A 22,574-nucleotide genomic window follows, 5' to 3' on the forward strand; every position below is an offset into this window, starting at 1 on the left:
ATATTTGCAGAACACTATATTGACATTTTCATCCAAAACCCTAATTTTGAGTTTTTTTTATCTTTTTCGATTTAATTAATAAAAACGAAAATTATACGTGGCAAATTGTAGACCACACGTTTTCTAAAATCATATAGCCTTAAATTAGTTGTAGTTAGCAATTAAATGATGAGTTAGCAATTGATCCCCAAGAAAAATAATTAAAAGTTGTCAAGTTTAGTTTAAATCAACAAAAAATATATAGTAATTTAACTTTGTACAATGTATGCAAGATACATTTCAAATAGTACATATTAATTGATTAAAATGTAGTAAAATATTAAACAAATTATTCTCTTTAATATTAATTTTAGTTATTATAATTATTGAAAATGAGTGAATATTTTAAGTATGTGCGGTTTTACGCACAATATTATTTGATCATATTATCACTAATTCTGACCAAATAGGCAGTCTGATAGTAGCGAAAATATGCAATCTGAGAGTAGCGATGACTTGAAAGGGATGACAAATAGAGGTTTTGTGCCCAATATTATTTCATCACACTATCACTAATTCTGCCAAAATAGCTAGTCTGAGAATAGCGATGGACTTGAAAGGATGCCAGGCTAAATGGATAGAGGTATTACGCACAATATTATTTGATCATATTATCACTAATTCTGCCGAATATAGATAGTTTGAGGACAATAATGAAAATAAAAGAGTCGACAGCCGCGCTAAAATGTTGATGTGGTGAGATGGCTTATTTTGAACTAAAGCAATATAGTCCATTGTAGATGTAGTTTTACAAGATGGATAGGTTAATCAAATAGAAGTAGTACGAAATTGTATGAACTCTAGGTCAAGATTATATGTCAAAGGGTCATGTTTTATGGAATTAAACTAATCAAATATTCCCTCCATTCTTCTGTATAGAAACTTTCCTTTTTTGTTATGGGATTAAGAAAAATTATTTTAAATGTTTTAAAAAAGGAGATTAAAGTAGAAATGAAAAAAGTAGATAGATGAAAAAAGAGTAAAGTAATTTTTCTAAAAAAAAAAAGTAATTGACTCCACTATATAATGGGATAACTCCACAATAAATACAATTCAGCAGCAAGATGATGGATGGAGTATCAAATATTCAAATTTTATGCGCTTTACGAGTTAGGTTTTAATTGGACAATATCTTGGATTATTATATTTGTGATGTTAAATACTCTTCTATTCGTTATTTAAGCTTTTTTAATGAAAATGTTTGAACTCTTTAATTTTAATAAAAATTGAAATGTTATCTTTTTTGCTATTGTTCTAAATTTGAGACATTTTTGTTGAAATAAGATGATATCGAATTCTTAAGCCTTTTCTAGATAGACTACATAATTAAGGCACAACATTATTACTATTTGAGTGAATATATAAATGGTTACATGAATCGTAAGGTTTGCATATAAATAGTCCATAAAGGAGTGTTCAATTTATGAGATTGTATCCAAGATTAAATATGTAATATATTTAGTTTATAAGATTCAATTCTACAACTCAATTCAAGATGAATAATCATGAGATGATGTCCAGAGCCTTTGTCTTAGTGGCGAGGAGCTTAGACATTATTGTATGAGATGCCGAGTTCGAGCCCTCTTAACTAGATGACTAAAATAATCTCACAACTCAATCTTAGATTATATATTGGCATTATTTTATCGAGGAAACCGAACACCACTAAATAGTATGGATAGTCCACGGACTTAAAGGTAATCTAACTCGTGGTACTTTTTCAATATTTGGCCTATTATTAACCAAAAATGTCTTCAATGCATGAAGGACATTTTTTTACTTTCATAAAACGGAGATATATGAGTATTGGCTATTGAGTACTAGTATATTCTCTAATGTTCTATTCCCACGTTATTCAAATATAGTTAAATAATCCATTCATCTTAAAAAAAATAGTAAATTTTTGAATGAACATAATTTTTAATGTACAATTGATTAAATAAAATGAAACAAAAAGAGAAAAAAAATTGAAATATTATTAATAAATAAAATAGGGGTCAGGGTTTAGAGAATTTGTTTTTTAACTAGACTTGATGATCTATTTTTAAATAATACTATTATGCTCCATTTTAAGGACGGCGGAGTATCAATTTTGTAAACTATTCTTCGCTAAGAATCAAAATTCTACAGCCCAACTCTTACGAATCTGTTTTCTCTGTTGAAAAGAAATCTATTCCAAAAATACTCACTCTCATACTTGCAGATTTGCGGCGGAAACCTAAAAAATTCAACAATGGAAGATGAGGAATTCTGCGATTTCGATTCAGAATCGCTGAGCTTCGAGAAGGATCGGCATATATACTATCTGGAGATGATGTATCGGGGGCTGCCTGCTCCCTATCAAGGCCAAGAGACCATCCGCCTCACTCTCGCCTACTTCGTCATCTCCGGCCTCGACATCTTCGGCGCTCTCGATCGAGTATCTCCTCTTTCCATAATTCTATTTCCAATTCATTCCCCTCCCCATTCCTTTGTGAAATTTATTGAAAATTATGCTCGAATCTGAACTTGTTTGAAGATGCAGGGATTGATTTTATTATAAAGTTTACTTTTTTATTGAACTTGATTTCTGATTTTTGGGTTAAAATTTGCTAATTGCAATAATATAAAGGGTGAAGTTAGAGGTTTAGAACTATGTAGTTAGTGTGAAATACTCCCGTGCTATTTTGGGAAATAGAGTAGATATTTATGATGTTAGTTTTATAACCTCACAGCTGTACTTAAGCTATGTGATTTATTATCAATAAGTGTGATGAACAGACATTCCTTAAGTAAATATTGAAATATAGATATAACAAGGCACTACGTTCTTAGTAAAATGGTGTGTTTGTATTGATTTGAACTACGAATAAAGTACATAATTTTGATCGAGAGCGCTCTCGCATATCATAGGATTGTAATCTTCATTTAGTTTTGCTGTTAGTTATAGTTCTAGAAGGATTCTTGGGGTTTAAATAGTTTAATTAGAGCTTCAGCCTTCAACATTGCTGCCATGAGTGGCAGTGTGCATCAGTTTCTGCTTGTAGTTGTAGTTGGCAGTTTGGCATTTAGCTCAGAAGATATAGTTTTTTACAATCTGTTCTATCTTTCTGTTAGATTGACAAAGAAGCAGTCATTAATTGGGTTTTATCACTTCAAGCTCATCCAAAGGATGACAGAATATTTGAAAATGGTGAGGTAATTCACTGAGATCTTCCTTTTAGGACAGAAGTAATGCTACAGCATTGATATATATATATGAACATATGTACTATCTGCTCAGGCCAGTTTTACGGATTCCATGGTTCCAGAAGCTCCCAATTCCAATCAGATAATGACAGGGTACGGAATTGTTTATACCATATTTAGGCATCAAATGCAAGGTCGTGTTCCTTTTTTTCTTGCTGTAGTATTTGATATATTTGCTTAAATACGTTTGTGCAGGCTGCACAACTCAATGGCAGTCACCTAGCAAGCACGTATTGTGCACTGGCAATATTAAAGACTGTTGGCTATGATTTATCTCAAATAGACTCTGAAGTATTATTGAAATCAATGAGAACTCTGCAACAGCCTAATGGATGGTACTATTTAAGTTCATCATTTATTCCTTGTCATTAATCTATTTCGACGGCTATCTCGTTTCCTTGTAGGGCTTTTAGTGCCTGGTCCTGCTATTCGTTTTATCTTCATTTTGCTTGGCGTGATAACTTATGATTCATATTTCCTAGTTTTATGCCCATTCACACTGGAGGAGAAACAGATCTCCGCTTTGTGTTTTGTGCAGGTAAGAAAATTCTTTCAATGGATAGTCAAGTTTCATTTTCTTCTGAATGATGATTCAACTATGTAGTTTTTGATGTCTTCAGCGGCCATTTGTTCAATGTTGAAGAATTGGAGCGGCATGGATCGTGAGAAGGCTAAGGAATTTATTAGAAATTGTCAGGTAGTTCCCCTAACTTCTTACTTAGCTCATCCAATATTCACCAATAGTATATTCAAGAACTTGCCAATTGACTTTACCTGCAGTCGTATGACGGTGGATTTGGACTGCTTCCAGGCGCAGAATCTCATGGTGAGTGGATTCAAATCTCTTAGTTCGTTTGCTATGGGGTGGTTTCTTTCAGGAAATTATGAACTCAATGAACCTGCCAACTCATCCCCATTTTTCTTCGTTGTGTTTTGTGATTAAGCAATCAACACTGGTTATTTAAGATGGAGACCTTTCAGTTCGTGGTTGGTCACTTCTTGCAGATATTTTTAACACTTACTGATTTGAATTGATTTAGTGTCACAGGTGGTGCCACTTATTGTGCTGTTGCATCTCTTAAACTGATGGGGTTCTTGGGAGAAGATTCACTATCTGGAAAAGCATCCTCTGATGTCATCAACGTGCCATTGCTTCTGGATTGGAGTGTGCAGGTTTATGCTCTATTAAGTTAAAGAAAACATAAGCCAAGTCTATTTCAATGTTGCGGATGCAGAACTAAGAATAAGTGAAGTAAAATTATACCTGGAATATCGTTTTATTTTGAGTTCAGATTAAGTCATAAATAATTAGGTCTCCTGTCCAAAAAGAAGCATAGAATACACTGAACTTGAGAGAATGGTTTTTAAATTTTTCCTTAACGAGACCTCGTGTGTTATGTTGCAGAAGCAGGCATTCGAAGATGGTGGCTTCCGAGGTAGAGCGAATAAGGCAACTGATACGTGTTACGCCTTTTGGTGTGTTTTAATGATCCTTGTGTGGGTTTTTCTTTTAATCTTTGTCATTTCTTGTAATTGTAACCGAAGTAGTATCAAATTTTTTAGGGTGGGAGGAACTCTAAGGATTGTACAAGCTGATAAATTCATAAACGAGGAAGCATTGCGTGGATTTTTGCTGACTTGTCAATATAAGGTGCTTTTCTCCTCTCCTTTTGTGTCTAATAACTGGACTATTATGTTAAGTAGAACCTTGAAATTTTGAAATGCATACCTCTATTTCCATTGTTTCCATAACTCGAATTTTTTTTGTCAAAACCATGAAGCTCCAAACAATAACTGCATGCAACAAGAGTATATTGATCTGACATGTTATTTCTCGACTATTTAGACTGCATATATCATAGATATATATATGGTTGCATCAATTTGGCACTGTTATTGGTAATGAATCTGTGTAATATGATTACTACTTTTCATTATCTCCTCTCGGGTCCTCTGGGTTTCTTCATGTAGTTTTCATTGTCTGAAAGTTGTGTTTCCAGCTTGACCCTGGATCTCCTCTCTTGTGCCAGTATGGTGGTTTCAGTAAATTCCCGCGGATGTTACCAGATATTTACCACTCCTATTATGGATTTTGCGCATTTAGCATGTTGAGAGAACCCGGTCTCAACCCTTTATGCGTTGAACTGGGTATATCGGCTATTTCTGCAATTGGACTTTGAGTGCTGCATTGACACAAGATCAGACCCGAGTAAAGAAGTATACGGCAATTAGCTACACTAACAGCACCATAACTACAACTTTCTGCAAGAAATTTATCCAGGTTTTGTGTTTCTTTTTCCATTGTCTTGTTTATAGCCACACATTGCTGTATTAAGTAACTTATAAGCTTAGTCGAACATTTTTCATGAATTTCGATTGCAAATGCACTGTGAATCTGTGATGAACTTTGACTCATTTTGCAATTTAGGGTTACGATCTTTGGAATGTCGAAATATGGTCGACGTGTTAAATTTATTTCACGCTTAACACACGATTAAGTTTCGTTATCAGAGAGTTGACATGGCATGCCTTACCAAGTTTTACATTCGACATGTCAAGCTTTTTAGTGTTAATTTCATAATATATCAAAAGGTTGTGATATTATGATGTGGAGTTGAAACAAAAGCTTGTGTATAATAAACCGAACAATAACAATAAAGACACATTTCTTGATTTTATATACTCCAATATTGGCCTTTTATCGAGTGTAGACAGCTGAGGTATAATTTTCACCTGTAAAAGAATTGGCATATTCTCTCCAATAAATTATTCTTTCAAAAGGGAATGTCTCATTTATAAATTGTACTATATGAATTATTTCATTTTTCGTTTTTACTTTTATCCATGAAGTAGTTATCCTCTCACCAATTCCGGTTGTTAACCATCTGTTACGGTTCCAAAATTGATAGTGTCGGTTTGAATCTGGTTGAATCCACAATTCTGATCGGTTAGAATCCGATTGTTGAATTGACAATTCCGATTTAACCATGCAGCCTTAGATTCATTATGAGCATTTTTAGATGGGTAAATACTTTTACTTGTTGAAACCAAACTTTTATCACAAAAAAAATAATGATGGGACATAGTGTTTGAAATAAAAAATGGGAGGAAATATGTCCAAGAAATCTGAGAAAGGAATGATTATTGTTGTTAGGCACATTACTTTAGGTTAGCACGCACGAGACTGTTTTTCACGGGTTAATGTTTGCATTTTGTTCTTTTTGAAAAGGCCAAACCTTACGCTACACTTTCCCACCATTACTTAAATGATTTACGCCCCAAAACTATAGATTGTTTTGAAAATATTCTTATTCACAGTATTACTCATATTGTAACCGATGAAACTCAAATTAATAAGTTAGGAGTTTGAGATCAATTATTTTAATTCGAGAAATAATTATATAATATGTTCGGGTTATATCGTTGTCAAGAGGCCCACACCTACTTTCTTTTCTAATTTCAACTCATCACTGTCACACTCATTCTACTTTCATTTTTGGATATTAGAAAATTAGATGATAAGTTGTGGAATAATAGACCATGGTGTATGAATTGGATAATGGGATTCGAATGATAGAATTTTTGAATTCAAATTATGGACGTAGAATTTAATTTCAAATAAAAAGCTACTTATATTACTAAAAAAGTTAGGTACAAGATTCGGATGACAGATTTTTGAATCAAAATTATGGACGTAGAATTTAATTTAACTCACAATAAATAGTTCATAATTATATAATACTAGTACTAAAAAAATTAGGAATATACTTATTCTACCTTTCACTTAAATAATTTATCAATATTGGCCATCTCTCATTCTATAAATGAATAAAGTTCTCCTTATAACAAGATAATTACGTTAATACGCACTAAATAAACAAATACTAATAAAATCATATAGGATAAGTAAAAGATCCCTTGCAAAAATGAATGCAATCATTCATACAAAACACAAGAGATAATTAATTTCAGGAGCATTTCTTCACAAATTTACATCATAATCTACAAAAACCTCTCCCTTCAACATGCACAACAAAATTTTCCAAGTATACAACAATTAAACTAATACAAATTCAACTCCCACATAAAAAAATTATGAAAAAAACGATCATTTCCTATTCATAACAAAAACAAGAAATCAAATCAGAAAAAAAAAAAAAAAAAAACTCATCTAAAAAATTCACCTAGAACATTTTGATGAAGAAAAACACTCTTCATTTTCAACTCTTTTATCAATAACCAACTCAATAAACTCCCCATTTTCTCTCTCCTCGCCGCCCTCCTCCCTCCTCCGCCGCTTCTCCTCCGCCTCCCTCAGGAACCTAAACACCGGCGGCGGACTCGCCCGCCTCCGGTTAAACTCCGCATCCCCCTCCCACTCCCCGCCGAACGACGGCGTCAGCGGCGGCGTGAAGTACGGCGGCGACGCCGCCGGCGTCAGAAACGGCGTCTCCAAAATCTGCAGCAAATCGCTCAAATTGAAGCCCCCATCTTCCGATTCCAAATCCTCCTTAGTCTCCTCCGCGATCGTGAAGAGAAATCGCGGGAAGCTCCCCATGTTCTCCTCCGCAAACGGCTTCTTCAGCCAGAGGTCTTTGGACTGCGGCTCGTGGACGGCGGAGGAGGAGGTGGGCCCCCTGCAGAATTGGAGAATGTGCGAAAAGTTGGATCTTTTTTGATGGGTTTGGGTTTGTTGGTGGTTCTTCTTTCGCCATAGGAGGTAGTAGAGCTCGGCGGCGAGGGCGAGGAGGAGGCTGCCGAAGATGATGCATAATCCCAGGCCTAATTTGGTTATGGATTTCATTTTTGTTTTTTGGGGATGAATTGCTATGAGGGAATGGGATTGAGTTTTTTCATTAGTTTGAGAGTGTTTGAGGAATTTGGTTTGTGGTGTGAGAGGGAGTGGGGTTTGGTTTTGGGGGTTGATGAGGTTTTGTGGGGACAAAAGGGGGAGAGGGAATGTGTGTTTGTGTGTGTTTATGGATGGTGATAGGCTGTAAAATGATGGAAAGATTCATAGATAATGGATCATGCAAGCTGTTTTGGTTTGTTTTAGTAAGGGTCTAATCATAAATCCGATATTAGAAGGTGGTGTATGATAATTGAACCGTTAGAACTTAGAAGTGACGGATTTACCTTTCTAGTCCGATCGGAGAGCTTACTTGCCTCTTATTAGAGCATCTCCGATTAGGGAAAGATAATTATACTTCTTCAAAAGTATTGCAATGAATTCAAAGAGAAGAAGGTAAATTAGAAGGCAAACAAGAATAACTAACTTTTTATGTGTAAAGAAGAGGTAAATATCTCTTCTCAAAATTAAGAAGGTACCTTCTCTAATACCATTCCCTTGGAGAATAAAATTTTATGAAGAAGAGGTAAATATGGTATTTATATCTCTTTACTTCTGCATTTATCTTTTCTATTGGAGACGCTCTTATCGAGCTGGAAAATACTTTGTATACCGCTTCTTGATACGAATATATATTGTTGTTCAATACATGGCATATATGATGAAATGGTTTAATGGGAAAGCTGTTAGAAGGCGGTGTATGAAAATTGAATGTTAGGAGTGATGAATTTACTTTTCAACCCATTCAGAAAGTTAAATTGTCTCTTATTATCGAGCTTAAATATGCTTTCTTTCATTCAAATATACTATGTAAAGTATTGTGTAAATTTTTATACGTATCATTTATTTTACTTTATTATTGAGCTCATTTATACTAATACTTACATCTTATTTCTATGGAGTAATAAAATGAAATCTTACTTTATAGTAAATCAAATTTTGCATCATTAATTTAATTCAAAAGCTCATTATCTAACACTACTCATATTCCATACTTCATAAGCTTGTTCACACATTCCTCGTTCATTATACTTTATAGTTTATTGTTCATTTATCAACACTATCTTTACCCAATCAAAAGTAAAAAAGCAAGAGAGTAAAACAATAGAGAAATGACAAGTATGAAAACATGAGTCACATTCGCACTCTTGGTAGGTTGTGTCACGGCCGACGCCAATGCAACGTCGGCCGCTCCTCCGCCAACCCCTCCTTGCCGCACCTCCAAATTAAAATGGTATAGATACGCCTTGAAGATTTCATAATCATTGATTCATGGGTTTAAACACGCTTTTAGCAGGGGATCAAATGGCATTTTATTAAAGCGTAAATTTGTATAACTGTGTAAAATTGGACACTACCAAGAAAAGTGAAAAAGGGTAAGAACAAAAAATGAGTTGAAAAATAATTATTACAATTGCTTACACAATTTATCACATGTGAGCATATCTCGAAATCTGATATCTTTTCAACCATACCAGATGCACCAAATGCACTTGTGTTTTTCAGCATTTCACTATTTATTTCATAACTTTTGTCATAGTTTGTTTGTTTTGTACTAGTATGTTCATACAAAATGTATATCATTAGTATGTGACAGTATTAGAATAAATGTGCTATATCTCGAGAATGTAAAAAGTGGGTCGTGTGCATATAAAAGCAAGAAAGAAATCCTTATCATAGAGTTATTTTTATGTCCTATGTAATGTGATTTTTCTTTTTAGTTTAATGATAAATTGTAACGTTATAAAATCTCAAAACGACATTGTTTGAGGTTCATTTTTGAAAAAATAATACGCATATCAGAGTGACAACCATAGCATTTTCTACCAACCCTTAGGTCTTCCTTGCGATATAAAGTGAATTCGAATGTACTAACATTTTGTATGATATTTTCTAATATGCTATATGAAATGTAACAAGAAAATGTGACCACTATGAGAAAAGAACATGACAGAAATGTCGAATTTGACTTTCGAGTTAAAGTACCAACTATATGACAAAATTATCTAATCCTACTATTCAAGTCTAGATTTTCCTACACACCACCAATTAATGGCATTGCATAGAGAGGTTTATTGTAAACATTTTCTAATGAATATACACTCTTAATCAACCATTCCTAAGTTAGTTGTCACAGTCCAAATTATTTATGTATTGTTATATTCAATGTTTAATTGGCATTCTAAGATAGAGAGGTTTAGAGGTTTATTTGCGCTCATGACCTGTCACAGACCAAATAAAAATCGATTTATTTTACGCTCCATTAGGGTATCTCCAACGGCGCCCTTCCCGTTCGCCCGTCGGGGACGGGCGACCTGACGGGCGGCATAGTGGGCGGGAAGGGCGCCCACGCCCGTCCCGAGTGCCGAGTGCCCCTGCGATGGCCTCGCCCCTCCCGTCGACGGGCGAGTGGGACGGGCGCCACTGTGGCGAAGGTCGCCCGTCCCACTTGGACGTCCGACATTTTAAGTTTTTTTTTTCTTTTTTTTCTATCAACTATGTAACTTTTTTTTCCGAATGATGTATGTTTTTTTTATTATTGAAATATTCGTATTTCCCGTTCGTATTTGTGTCGAATTTTAATTCCGTGCATTTTAATTTAATTGTGGGAAGGGCGAGTGGGAAGGGCTAGTGCAGTGGGAAGGGCGAGTGATGTGGCAATGAAATGAGAGGAGCTAGTGCTGACATGGCATGGGAAGGACGAGTGGGAGGGACGCCGTCAGAGACACCCTTAGTTAATGAGCATTCAAAAGTATGAAAATCCAGAATAATATATGCAGAGGAAGATAGAAATATCACTTTATTATATCACACAAAAAACAAGTACAGAACATATAAAGCAGGAATATAGAAATACTAGTACTACTAAGTTCCGATATTAGACGATAACAAAAACAACCAAGTCCACCAATTATTAAAAGCTTAATCAACTTCCTCAATCTTGGGGCCAGCACCACCGCCGCTGCTACCGCCAGCACCACCGCCAACAGACGGGCCATCTTCATCCATGCCATCAACGCCACCACTGCCCTGATACATCTTGGCGATAATCGGGTTGCAGAGACCCTCCAGCTCCTTCATCTTATCCTCGAACTCATCCGCCTCCGCGAGCTGGTTCCCCTCCAGCCACTGGATCGCACCATCGATGGCATCCTCGATCTTCTTCTTGTCCGCAGCATCGAGCTTCGACGCGATCTTCTCGTCCTTGATCGTGTTCCTCATGTTGTACGCATAGTTCTCCAGCGCGTTCTTCGCCTCCACCTTCTTCTTCACCTCCTCGTCCTCGGCCTTGTACCTCTCGGCCTCCTCCACCATCTTCTCGATCTCCTCCTTCGACAGCCGCCCCTTGTCGTTCGTGATCGTGATCTTGTTCTTCTGCCCTGTCGTCTTGTCCTCGGCCGAGACATTCAAGATGCCGTTGGCGTCAATGTCGAAGCAGACGCTGATCTGAGGTACACCTCGGGGAGCTGGAGGGATCCCCGAGAGCTCGAATTTCCCGAGAAGGTTGTTGTCCCGTGTTCTCGTTCTTTCGCCTTCGTAGACTTGGATCAGAACACCTGGCTGGTTATCTGAGTATGTAGAGAAAATCTGCTCCTTCTTGGTGGGAATGGTGGTGTTCCTCGGGATGAGCACCGTCATGACGCCTCCGGCCGTCTCGAGCCCCAACGAGAGCGGTGTCACGTCGAGAAGGAGAAGATCCTGCACCTTCTGGTTCCCTTCCCCGCTCAAGATGGCCGCCTGAACCGCAGCACCATATGCCACGGCCTCGTCTGGATTGATGCTCTTGCAGAGCTCCTTCCCGTTGAAGAAATCCTGCAGCAGCTGCTGCACCTTCGGAATCCTCGTCGAGCCACCAACGAGCACAACATCGTCAACGCTGCTCTTATCCATCTTTGCATCCCTCAAACACTTCTCCACCGGCTCCATACACTTTCTAAACAAGTCCATGTTCATCTCCTCGAACCTAGCACGAGTGATGGAGGAGTAGAAATCAACACCCTCGTACAACGAATCGATCTCAATAGTCGTCTGAGCCGTCGACGAGAGCGTCCTCTTTGCCCTCTCGCACGCAGTTCTCAACCTCCTCAAAGCCCTCGGATTGTTGCCAATATCCTTCTTATGCTTCCTCTTGAACTCCTGCACAAAGTGGTTCACCATCCTATTGTCGAAATCCTCACCACCAAGATGCGTGTCTCCGGCCGTGGCCTTGACCTCGAAGATGCCTTCCTCGATCGTGAGGAGGGAGACATCAAAAGTACCACCCCCAAGGTCGAAAATGAGCACGTTCTTCTCCCCCGCGCTGCTCGCCTTCTTATCAAGTCCATAGGCAATGGCAGCAGCAGTCGGCTCGTTGATGATACGCATGACGTTGAGGCCAGCAATGACGCCGGCGTCCTTGGTGGCCTGGCGCTGAGAGTCGTTGAAGTAGGCAGGCACCGTGACGACAGCGTTCTTGATGCTGGAGCCGAGATACGCCTCTGCGATCTCCCTCATCTTGATGAGGACCATGGAGGAGATCTCCTCGGCAGCGAATTGCTTCTCTTCGCCCTTGTAGTTGACGATGATCATAGGCTTGTCGGCCGGCCCCGCGATGACCTTGAACGGCCACAGCTTCATGTCGCTCTGTACAGAAGGATCGCTGAATCTTCTACCGATTAACCGTTTTGCATCTGAATCACAGAGCGGAATTCGTGTGAGCAAAAATTCTTCAACACATCACACTAAAAATCACTGATAAATCGAAGAAATTTTTTCCAAATTCGCGTGAGCGAAAATTCTTAAAACACATCATACTCAAAATCAGTGATGAATCGAAGAATTTTTTTTCAAATTCCTGTGAGCGAAAATTCTCAAGCAATTTTCTCTATTATCACCAAATTGAGATTTCAATTCCAAATTAGATAGAGCTATTAAGCAAAATTGTTGAGCTAATAAACACAAACAGCTACAAATTAACCAAAATTATAGCAGATTCAGTCCTCTTCTATAATGAAAACGCAGACAGCTACGATTCACCAAATTGAGATTTAAAATTCGAAATTAGGCAGCTATTAAGCTAAAATATCGAACCAAAACAGCATAAAACACCAACCAACAACACATCCAAGCAGAATCATCAGAAAAAAACGAAAAGACACTTACCGAAAACAGTGTTGGTAGGGTTCATAGCGACCTGATTTTTGGCGGCGTCACCGATGAGGCGCTCGGTGTCAGTGAAAGCAACATACGACGGCGTGGTGCGGTTTCCCTGATCATTGGCGATGATCTCGACGCGGTCGTGCTGCCACACTCCGACGCACGAGTAGGTCGTGCCTAGATCGATTCCGATCGCCGGTCCTTCGCCTTTTCCAGCCATTCTAGCAACTCAATCGAACAGAAGAAGAAATCTGATTTTGAATGCGATTAATCTGCAGCTTTTGAAGTATTTTGATTTTGATTTGATTCTGTAAGCGGTGAAGGAAAACAGAGTATAAATAGTAAGGGAAAGTAATCTAGAGAATTCTGGTGTGTTGGCGCGTGTTTTTGTTCTGGTTAGTTCCAGAGAACACCAATTACTTCTTCAATCCTGGTACTTCCGTCCTCTAAAATATATAAATATTTAATTCGAATATATATTTTAATATATAGTAAAATAAAATAAAATTAAATAAAATAATTAAAATATTATTATTAAAAATTGATCTCAAAAAATAATTTAATTTAAAAATTTATATTGTTCCAAGAAAGAAGGACTAGAAAATATAAATAAATTATTATTACTATTGTATTAGTCTCTATAGTTTTGTGATCCAACTATTCAATTTATGAAATTAATTAGATTAAAAAAATTTGACTAAATTAATTAGCATGCACATATATTTTTTCGATTAAATCTGTAAGGATTCTTTTTTCAACTTTTCGTGTTGTTTTGATTCGAATTGAACTTAATTGACTCAATAATATGTAAATTATATATAAATTTCCAAATTTATAATGTACTACTAATATTTTACTATATCATTTAATTTATGCATATAATGTGAATGGACTCAATAATGTATAAATTATATATAAATTATAGAATATTTATGCGGCTTAGTTTGAATCATAAAATAAATCAGTGAAAATTTTCAAATTGAGTAGTATTAAATTAATAAGAGTATAAGACAATAAGAACAATTAAATAATATTCTGATGATTTTGTGATGTTTATAACTAAACAGATTTAGATTCTTTGATCTTTACATCACACGTTGGAATGATCAATATTGAAGGTTAACTAAACAGTTTCAATTCAAATTATTTGATCTTTACATCAAATATAAAAGGTTTTTTATTATTACAATGACAACCGATATCGATAATCTGGAGAAAAAAGTTTTTTGTTATTACAATGACAACCGATATCGATGATTTGGAGAAAAATGCTTGAATGTTTTTGTTATTACAAGGGCCATGTGAGGGAACTTGAATTTTAACAAGACAAAGTAATTCATTATTTTTAATAGATTTTTATTTGTGTTTGCTATATGTATTTGAAAGAATCATTTAAGAAATAGAATAGTGTATGAATAAATTTAAGAGATTCTATGTTATATGAGTAAAACTTATAAACATTTTATATCTTGAAGTTGCATGTAAATGTTCACAACAGACACATTTATAAGTCTTCTTTCTTATCATCGAATTTTCCATTCTAATATTTTACTATATATCTAGATTTTTCTATCAAATTTTAGATACTTTTATCATAAATAACCAGATATTTTTACTATATCAAATTTATTTTTTATTCCAACAAAGTCAATATACATAATAGTGCTATATTTTGTAATGAAATAGATGGTTAATCCATCATTATATTCATAACTTATTAATTTGTCAATAGATAAATATCTATTTAAATATAATATTTAGGAGGATTCTCTTTTAATGCTTATAACACTATAATCCAAAACTAAGACTAAATCTACACCCTTAGATTTTAAATTGAGTGGATGAGATTAAAGCTCACAAATTTTAATAAATAGTAAACCAAATATCAACAAAAGGGTAATATCGTCATTATATTATCATATGATAATTTTTCATAGGTTTTTTATATATCAACATTGTATTACAAATATCAACAATATGACATGAGGATATCAATACAAGTGCAAGAAAATATCAACACAATTTTATTGATATTTTACATGCACTATATTGAGATTTCTTTTTACATTTGTTGATAAAATCTATCTATCAACATGTACGAAAATTGAAACATAAATTATCAAATTTCATCACCCGAATATCGTCGGAACATATGTAATTGAGAACTCGTTGGAATCCTTATAAAATTATCTTTAATTTGATATATTTTTGCGAAAAAATAATTTAAATCGAGAGGGTTACATAAATTTAAAGTTTTGAGATGATTTTGATGAGAGAGAATTGACATTAATACCATTTAAATGTATTTACTAATTATTTAAATTTAAAATATAATACTCATTATTTTAATCATTGACTCTTTTAAACAAATGACTAAGAATTGGTCTTATTTTTTAATTGTTAATCGGTTAGCAAATAATCATAACCCTATACTCCTAATTACTCCAGCAGATAATTATAAACAATCATATTATAGAAGAAGTCACACAGCAGATATGCTCATTTAATACTATTATTATGCAAATAAAAAAGAATAAGAAGCTATAAAAAATAAAAAAGATTATGGAGTCCTGTAGTCTATAGCACTATCAGTAATATTTTTACTGTTTTCTTCGACATTCGTGAAGAAAAAAAGTCCAGGCTGGGAAAACATTGAACACTTGTTATTCTTTTTCTTGGACAAAACACGGAATACTGCTTTAAAATTGGAACTTAAGATAAGTTGGAGAAGAAACCTTGCTTTTCTCAAAATATAAATATGCATACATTAAGAATGATAAATTCCAAACTGAAACAAATGATAACAGTACTGGGACTTAAGAATGTGTTTTGCCTTTATTGTTTATCTTTCTTTTTCATCAATCCAAAATGGCTGAACTTCGAAAATCTCCATTTCTGCTCTATCATCTATGTATGCTCCATCTCTTCATCGCCTGACCCCACCTTGCTCCAGCACCGGCCAAGCCTCCACTGGAGCGGTGGCTGGCTCCAGCGCTGCTCAGACGAGACCCCTCTGCTTGAAGACCTCGAGCATTGCAGTGCCTATCTTTGCAGGTGACTCAACCACAGTAACCCCAGCTTCGCGTAGAGTCTTGATTTTGTCCTGTGCAGTACCCTTGCCTCCAGATACGATAGCTGCAAATTGAACAGCTCTGTCAATCTCTTCCGCCTATATAGTTTATTCTAATGGCACAAGGTGGAAAGACCAGCTGATACAAACTTAGAAACCGGATGGTTTGAGAACTATGTAAAATGGTTGGAGAAAATGGAAGAAATATTATGAGAGTTTTATTGACCAGAAAGATACGAGCTGAAACAGCCAAGGTCTAGCGTCTAGTGTCAAGGATCAGTACTAAAAGCCATTCTCTATACTCATCCTGTAGGGATAATCAACAAGATACTATAATGTGTGCTATTTCTCGGAATCGATTTGGATCAACATGAGATAACTACATAAGAGATGGGTAATGGAACAACAATATAATTATTGGAATTAACAGAAAAAAAGTACCTCCCGCATGGCCCATTCTTCGCCCAGGTGGAGCAGTGAGCCCAGCAATAAAAGCAACAATTGGCTTTTGAGTCCCACTTGCCTGTCGCATTGGAACAGAAAAGATTGGATATATCAAGTAGTGCAAACAGAAACAGAAAGATAGTATGCAAGTGTAAGAAAATAGTCATAAAAAATCTGAGGTTTTCAATTTGCTGGAAATAACTACCTTAACAATAAGATTGATGAACATCAAACAGACATTCACAGTTTTGGTAAATGATCAATATTGCAGCTTGCAGGTATGGATAATCTAAAAGGAATCTACTCAGTGAAGAGTTTCATAGGATAAAATAACCGGTTGATGGGCCCAGCAAGATACCCTCAACATTCATTTCAAGTACAATCACAAAACATGTTAGTAAAGCACTACAGAATTATATTCATGGAATGTGAATAAACAGAGGCGGGGTCCCAGATTTTTATAAAGTCACTTATCATATTGCATAAGAAATTGATCCATTATTTACAGAAAATACCCAGCCAAGATTCATTAATCCTGAGGTCTAAGGATGTTAGTATTAACCTTTATAAGAGCCGCTGCATCCTCCTCAGCTGTGCCACCTATCTCGCCAATAAGAACAATCCCTAAAATGCAAAAAAAGTAAAATGTATCAAGCAACCTCCTTTAAGCATATGCGAAAATAATAATTTGGAGCTCAACATAATTACGAATATTTAAATAGCATCGATGCAAATTAATCTACGCCTGCAAATAGGAGTTCATTGCCCCACTCTCATTCGGTTATTGATCTTTGTAGTTTGCAGTAGTAATTGTTTTGGTTATCATACAATAATTACTGCGAACTGTATTCAACTAATGAAGTCTCAAAACACCCATAGTTTAGAGCTCCCACATTGATTATGGTCTATCCCAAGTTCTGAACATGTATCACAATTAAAGGGTTAATGGAGAGAGAAAGTTAATTCATATCACAGCAATGTATGTTTGATAAATAAACACCATCTATTCATCTTCATTCACAGCTCCATTAACTTACTAACAAAATCATTAAATCAGTAACATGAATTATAAAAGAAGTAAACATCTCCATCCTAACTCCAAAGAGACTGAGGGGTAACAAATGAAAATAACAGTAAGACAAATTTTACCTTCTGTCTGTGGATCCACAAGAAATTTTTCCATGCAATCAACGAAATTTGTCCCATTGAAAGGATCTCCACCAATTCCCACACATGTTGACTGCCCAAGGCCAACTGCAGTTGTTTGGAAGACCTAAAATAGACAGGTGATTAAGTTATCCACTGAGATTACAGATATTTATCAACAGAGTTATATCTATCAAACAAATTCTCACGTTTGAGGGGGAGAACTGCTTGTCGCCACAAATAAAATAAAGGAACTACTAGTTCGCTTTCATCAGCAATTCAGAAGTACCAGTAATCATTTGAAAAAGAAAATTGCAATTTCTATTCCTGTCTTATACAGAGGAGAAACCTATCAGCTAGCTCTAGAGCATAAGTTTTTAGGGTAAACATGAAAATTAGCTGGTAAATGAAAATATGATGTGATGCTTCTGATGTCACCAGGATGTATCGATTGAAAAATGAATCTTACCGCTTCATAAGTCAATGTACCAGATCGAGAGACAATTCCAATGCGTCCTGGTTTGTGGATGTATCCAGGCATGATTCCAATTTTGCACTCCCCAGGCTTAATAATGCCGGGACAATTTGGGCCAATAAGCCGAGTCCGTGACTGCTGATTAAGAGCAGCTTTCACACGAACCTGCAATTTGGAACAAAAATCTTGTAGAACAAGAATACTAGTAGTACTAAAATTTTAAGAATATATAGAGATCTATGATCATCATATACTAAAACTTATATGTATTGCATGGGAATATGTGAGTAACCAATGCTTTCAGATACACAGAAATTGCGTTTGAATAGCTAATGCAAACAACTGTCAGATAAATTTCACACTTAAATCATATTTCTAACTTGGCAGATACACATCAGTTACAAATTGAGATCGGCAATAGCATTAAAATGAGCAGATTGAGAATGACCAAGAAAACTTTAAAGGATACATTTCACCACAAGCTTATACTCCATCCGTCCCATTATAAGTGAGGCGTATTCCTTTTTAGGCCGTCCCACTATAAGTGAGACATTTCCTTTTATGGCAAAAAGCAACGCTCTATCTCTCTCTTACTTATCCTCTCTCCTACTTTTTCTCTCTTACTTTTTTTTACTCCTAAAAACCTGTGCCCAAAAGAAATGTCTCACATGTAATGGGACGGAGGGAGTAGTATTTACAAATTACTAAGGGGGGCATTTAGTTTGAGTGATGGATGGATCGACAAAAATAATCTGAGCTAATCTGCCATTTAATTTGATTAAGTTTGAAATTGTTCGATCATCTTATCCTTCAAATACCAACCATGTGGTATCAATCTACCCTATCACTAAAGTTAATGGCCCCTAAGAGGATTATGGAATTCTGCAGTTCCAGAGGTAAAAGGTCTGGATAGATGAGTATCCTCGACATAGTATGCTGCAGTCAACAGGTAAATTAGAATACACAATATTCCCCTCATGGTATAAACGATTTGATACATTGTGTTACTTTCCTTTACCAACTAATAGTCAACAACCATAAGTCTATAGGTGTTAGGAGGAAATACAAAGTCATCTGATAGCCTAGGCAACACAATGGATAACGCTAGGCAGTTGTCTCTGGTATCTCGAAAATTGAATCAAAGAAGTTTGGGAAGAACACATGCGCTACACAAAATGATACTAGTAATTAACATGTATAAGAAACCCAAATAATTATTTAGCTTCGGCAATGTCGTAAACAAGAAAACTGGATCAGCTGGAAGAAGTTGATTGTTCAACCTATCTCTGTGATCAAATCAAGATACACATTTAAATAAACATATTACCATGTCATGTTGGGGTATTCCCTCTGTGATACATACAACCAGATCTAGCTCAGCCTCCAATGCCTCCATGATAGCTTTTGCAGCAAATGGAGGAGGAACATATATCACAGATGCATTGGCCTTTTTTCAGTTTTTGCTTCTGCTAAGTTTTAAAGACAGGGAGTCCCAAGTGCCCCGGGTTCCCCCTTTTTTTAGGGGTAACTCCTCCAACCTATCCATGCAAACATAATTGATGAATAATGAAATGTTTTAAAAAAAAAATATTTTTTTCAAAAAATTTCTCCACAAAATATCAGCAAGCAAAGCCAATAACCTGTCATACTCAGACTAAGATATAATCTAGGTTGAGTTGTGAGATTATTTTAGTTGGAGGGGGTGGCTTGACTAATTATCACATGGATTATCCACCCAAGGGTTGATTTTTAAAAGATTCAGTCTCAAAAACCAAACACAATACATTCTTGCAAACCCGAACAGCCTCTAAAAAGTACTAACATGTAAACTAATGTTCTTCCTAAAATCCCCAATCTTCAGAAACTTATATGCACAACTTAATAATGATCATATGTCACTCTGAATAAATATATTTTCTATACATATAAAAGCAAACACCGTTTCACAAATTTCACCCAAATAATCGTTTCCCCCCTTAGACTTCACAACATTTTCTTCGGGTCTTAACGTTTTGGAATTCAACAATAAAACACTCAAAAACATACTCAGTTTCACCTTGAAAACCCTTTTCCCCCAACCCTCCCCAAATTTTCAAAGCCAAACATTATGCATTTTTTCCCCTAAAACCTAATCCACCGGAAACCATCACCAATCGGAAAGCATTAACAAAACGATCTCGCTACATAATTTTATCAATAACAAATAAGCAGATCCAAAAATGAAGCAAATATCAGGGGGCGAATGAGGAGTGAGATCATACCATCTTGGTACCGTACTCAATGGGCCCGCTCGGTGTGGGGAAAATGCCATTCTTTCCGGTGATGCCCGGCCCAAAAGGGTGCCCGTTTCTTATCGACGAACACGGCGGGCGGCGGCGGCGGCGATCCCAAATTGCGGGCTGATTAAGCTGATTGGGGGGAGCAGCCGCGATGACAAGCTGGCAATCAGCCTCGTGGCGGCCCATGGTTCTGTTGACTGCGTTTTGGGAAGATGGGGCGATTTAAAATTTTTAAAAAGGGGGAAATATTAATATAATTTTTCGTTTCACAAATGAAATGACTTCTCTTTTCTTGGTTCCTTTATTTTTTTTTTTTTTTTGGGGGTATTTTATTATTTGGACAATATTCGTAGTCTTTATACATTGTGATTTATAAATAACTTAAGATTGTAATTTACAAAGTTTTTCATTTTTATAGAGTATGTTATATTGTTTTTAAACCCCAAACTTAAAAAATTCCCTATTCTTACCTTTATCGGGGGGATTCAATCATGTGGGAAATTTGGGTTTTCAAACCGAACACAGAAGGGGGAACATTTTTTTTCTTTAACAAAAGGATAAATTTAAATTTCCCAAAGGGAAAAAAAAATCTTAAAACAACATTGTTTGAAGTTTTTTTTTTTTTTAAAAATTCGTTAGTTTGTGGCATTTTCCCGGGAACATATAGTAAATTTACTCTCTCTGCATCCCCGAAGGTGGTCATCCCATCCCCATTTAAAATTTCTATTTCGTTCATTCTCTCTAAAATTTTCAAATTAAATTCCCAAACACTTTTTCATATTGGCCATGGTCGCGGAGGAGGGTACTTTTTTAACTTTAAAGATAAATAAAGTTTAAATTTTTTAAAAAATCTTAGTATTACGAAGTTGTTTGAAAAAAAATCTAGTATTAGAGCATCGCAATGGTTGCTAACGATCGCGTTCCCCGATTTATGCGTCAGCTACCAACCATTGAAGGCTAGCGGGACGGAAAATTGGCGTAGCCCGAGCGGCCCCTTTGGCCCGGGCGCCATTGTGGCGTCCGACGCTTGCCCTTTTTTTATTTTTTATTATTTTTTAAAACCTATATAAACGCGATTTTAGTTTCATTTTCATTTTCGCACCACTTGTTTTAACGAGTTTTCTCTTCTCAACTTTCGTAAAAGAGCATCATCGGCGATGGATCACAACAACGAATCCAATGACGAGTGGATCTCGGACTCCCGATCCCGTGGATCGGATGGGGCCGAGATGGGGGGATGGGCCCGGGTTTAACGTCCCGGAATCGGTGATGGGGATGATGGCCGGAATGCCAGGGTGGGAACCAGGGATGCGTTATCTTCGGCGGGGACAGGGAGCGGGCGGGGTGGGAGTATGCCCTAGGTGCAGCGATGATGGGTATGCATCCCGGATGCGGGGGTCACCGGGAGGGACACGGTATCGTCCCTCGGATTTTTTCGCCGCCTCTACCCGTGACCCGGTGGAGACGGTCGGAATGACCTTTTGTCATTGCAGACATGGGATAGATCTCGGGGATCCGGGCACTCCGTTTCCCGGCGGGGCGGGCCCCGGCGAAAGAAGAAGACGAGGGGGAATGCCAAGGCGGCCGGTCGTCGCAGCCGTTGTTGACGACACCCCGGCCAAGGAAGTGGACGGAGGAGAGTGCGCCGGGTGGCTTGGGTGGTTGGAGGTGTGACGTGCGGGGGTGCGAACACCCGTGGTCGCCCATGTGGACGAAGATTAGGCCGCCACGGGAGGCACGCCCGCCGGAAGGACTTCGCCGGGGAGGAGGTCCGGGAAGGGGGGGCGCATCGGGGCCGCGGTCGGCCTCGGCGTTGTACGCCAACGCCTCCGTCAGCTCACTAGTGGGGAATGAGAGGGGGCCCGGAGGATACGAAATCGGTTCGGGGGAAGTATGAGGAGTTCCACT

The 22,574-nt window shown here is 36.8% G+C and overlaps 3 protein-coding genes and 1 pseudogene across 4 annotated transcripts; 1 reads left to right on the top strand and 3 right to left on the bottom strand.

Moving 5' to 3' along the window:
- Window positions 1-2,121: 2,121 nt before the first annotated feature.
- On the top strand, window positions 2,122-5,709 carry LOC125197122 (geranylgeranyl transferase type-1 subunit beta-like). 2 transcript variants are annotated; one of them, XM_048095863.1, is made up of 11 exons: window positions 2,122-2,458; window positions 3,136-3,211; window positions 3,302-3,360; window positions 3,463-3,602; window positions 3,750-3,805; window positions 3,888-3,964; window positions 4,048-4,093; window positions 4,316-4,440; window positions 4,673-4,743; window positions 4,831-4,918; window positions 5,268-5,709. In XM_048095863.1, the coding sequence occupies exons 1-11, from the start codon at window positions 2,273-2,275 to the stop codon at window positions 5,445-5,447; spliced, it is 1,104 nt and encodes a 367-aa protein (XP_047951820.1). In that variant the 5' UTR covers window positions 2,122-2,272; the 3' UTR covers window positions 5,448-5,709. The 2 variants fall into 2 exon arrangements, with proteins under 2 accessions (XP_047951820.1, XP_047951889.1); XM_048095932.1 differs by having other exon boundaries at window positions 5,298-5,709.
- A 1,388-nt stretch (window positions 5,710-7,097) lies between these two features.
- On the bottom strand, window positions 7,098-8,289 carry LOC125202034. Its single transcript, XM_048100343.1, has one exon. The coding sequence runs from the start codon at window positions 8,069-8,071 to the stop codon at window positions 7,448-7,450; it is 624 nt and encodes a 207-aa protein (XP_047956300.1). The 5' UTR covers window positions 8,072-8,289; the 3' UTR covers window positions 7,098-7,447.
- A 2,602-nt stretch (window positions 8,290-10,891) lies between these two features.
- Window positions 10,892-13,569, bottom strand: LOC125211549 (heat shock cognate 70 kDa protein-like). The gene is made up of 2 exons (XM_048111404.1): window positions 13,259-13,569; window positions 10,892-12,786 (listed from the first exon to the last, which is right to left on the bottom strand). The coding sequence occupies exons 1-2, from the start codon at window positions 13,470-13,472 to the stop codon at window positions 11,039-11,041; spliced, it is 1,962 nt and encodes a 653-aa protein (XP_047967361.1). The 5' UTR covers window positions 13,473-13,569; the 3' UTR covers window positions 10,892-11,038.
- Window positions 13,570-15,970: 2,401 nt separating this feature from the next.
- LOC125191456 lies at window positions 15,971-21,369 on the bottom strand (annotated as a pseudogene).
- Window positions 21,370-22,574: the final 1,205 nt, after the last annotated feature.

The sequence above is a fragment of the Salvia hispanica genome, chromosome 1, assembly GCF_023119035.1.
Source record: "Salvia hispanica cultivar TCC Black 2014 chromosome 1, UniMelb_Shisp_WGS_1.0, whole genome shotgun sequence".
NCBI classification, from domain to species: Eukaryota; Viridiplantae; Streptophyta; class Magnoliopsida; order Lamiales; family Lamiaceae; genus Salvia; species Salvia hispanica.

Bases quoted from the DNA above. Each gene is read 5' to 3' on its own strand.
- LOC125197122 (XM_048095863.1), top strand. From the start codon at position 2,273: ATGGAAGATGAGGAATTCTGCGATTTCGATTCAGAATCGCTGAGCTTC. The intron at 2,459-3,135 runs GTATCTCCTCTT...TCTTTCTGTTAG, and splicing joins TCTTCGGCGCTCTCGATCGA to ATTGACAAAGAAGCAGTCAT. The intron at 3,212-3,301 runs GTGAGGTAATTC...CTATCTGCTCAG, and splicing joins TGACAGAATATTTGAAAATG to GCCAGTTTTACGGATTCCAT.
- LOC125202034 (XM_048100343.1), bottom strand. From the start codon at position 8,071: ATGAAATCCATAACCAAATTAGGCCTGGGATTATGCATCATCTTCGGC.
- LOC125211549 (XM_048111404.1), bottom strand. From the start codon at position 13,472: ATGGCTGGAAAAGGCGAAGGACCGGCGATCGGAATCGATCTAGGCACG. The intron at 12,787-13,258 runs GTAAGTGTCTTT...TCTGTGATTCAG, and splicing joins CCCTACCAACACTGTTTTCG to ATGCAAAACGGTTAATCGGT.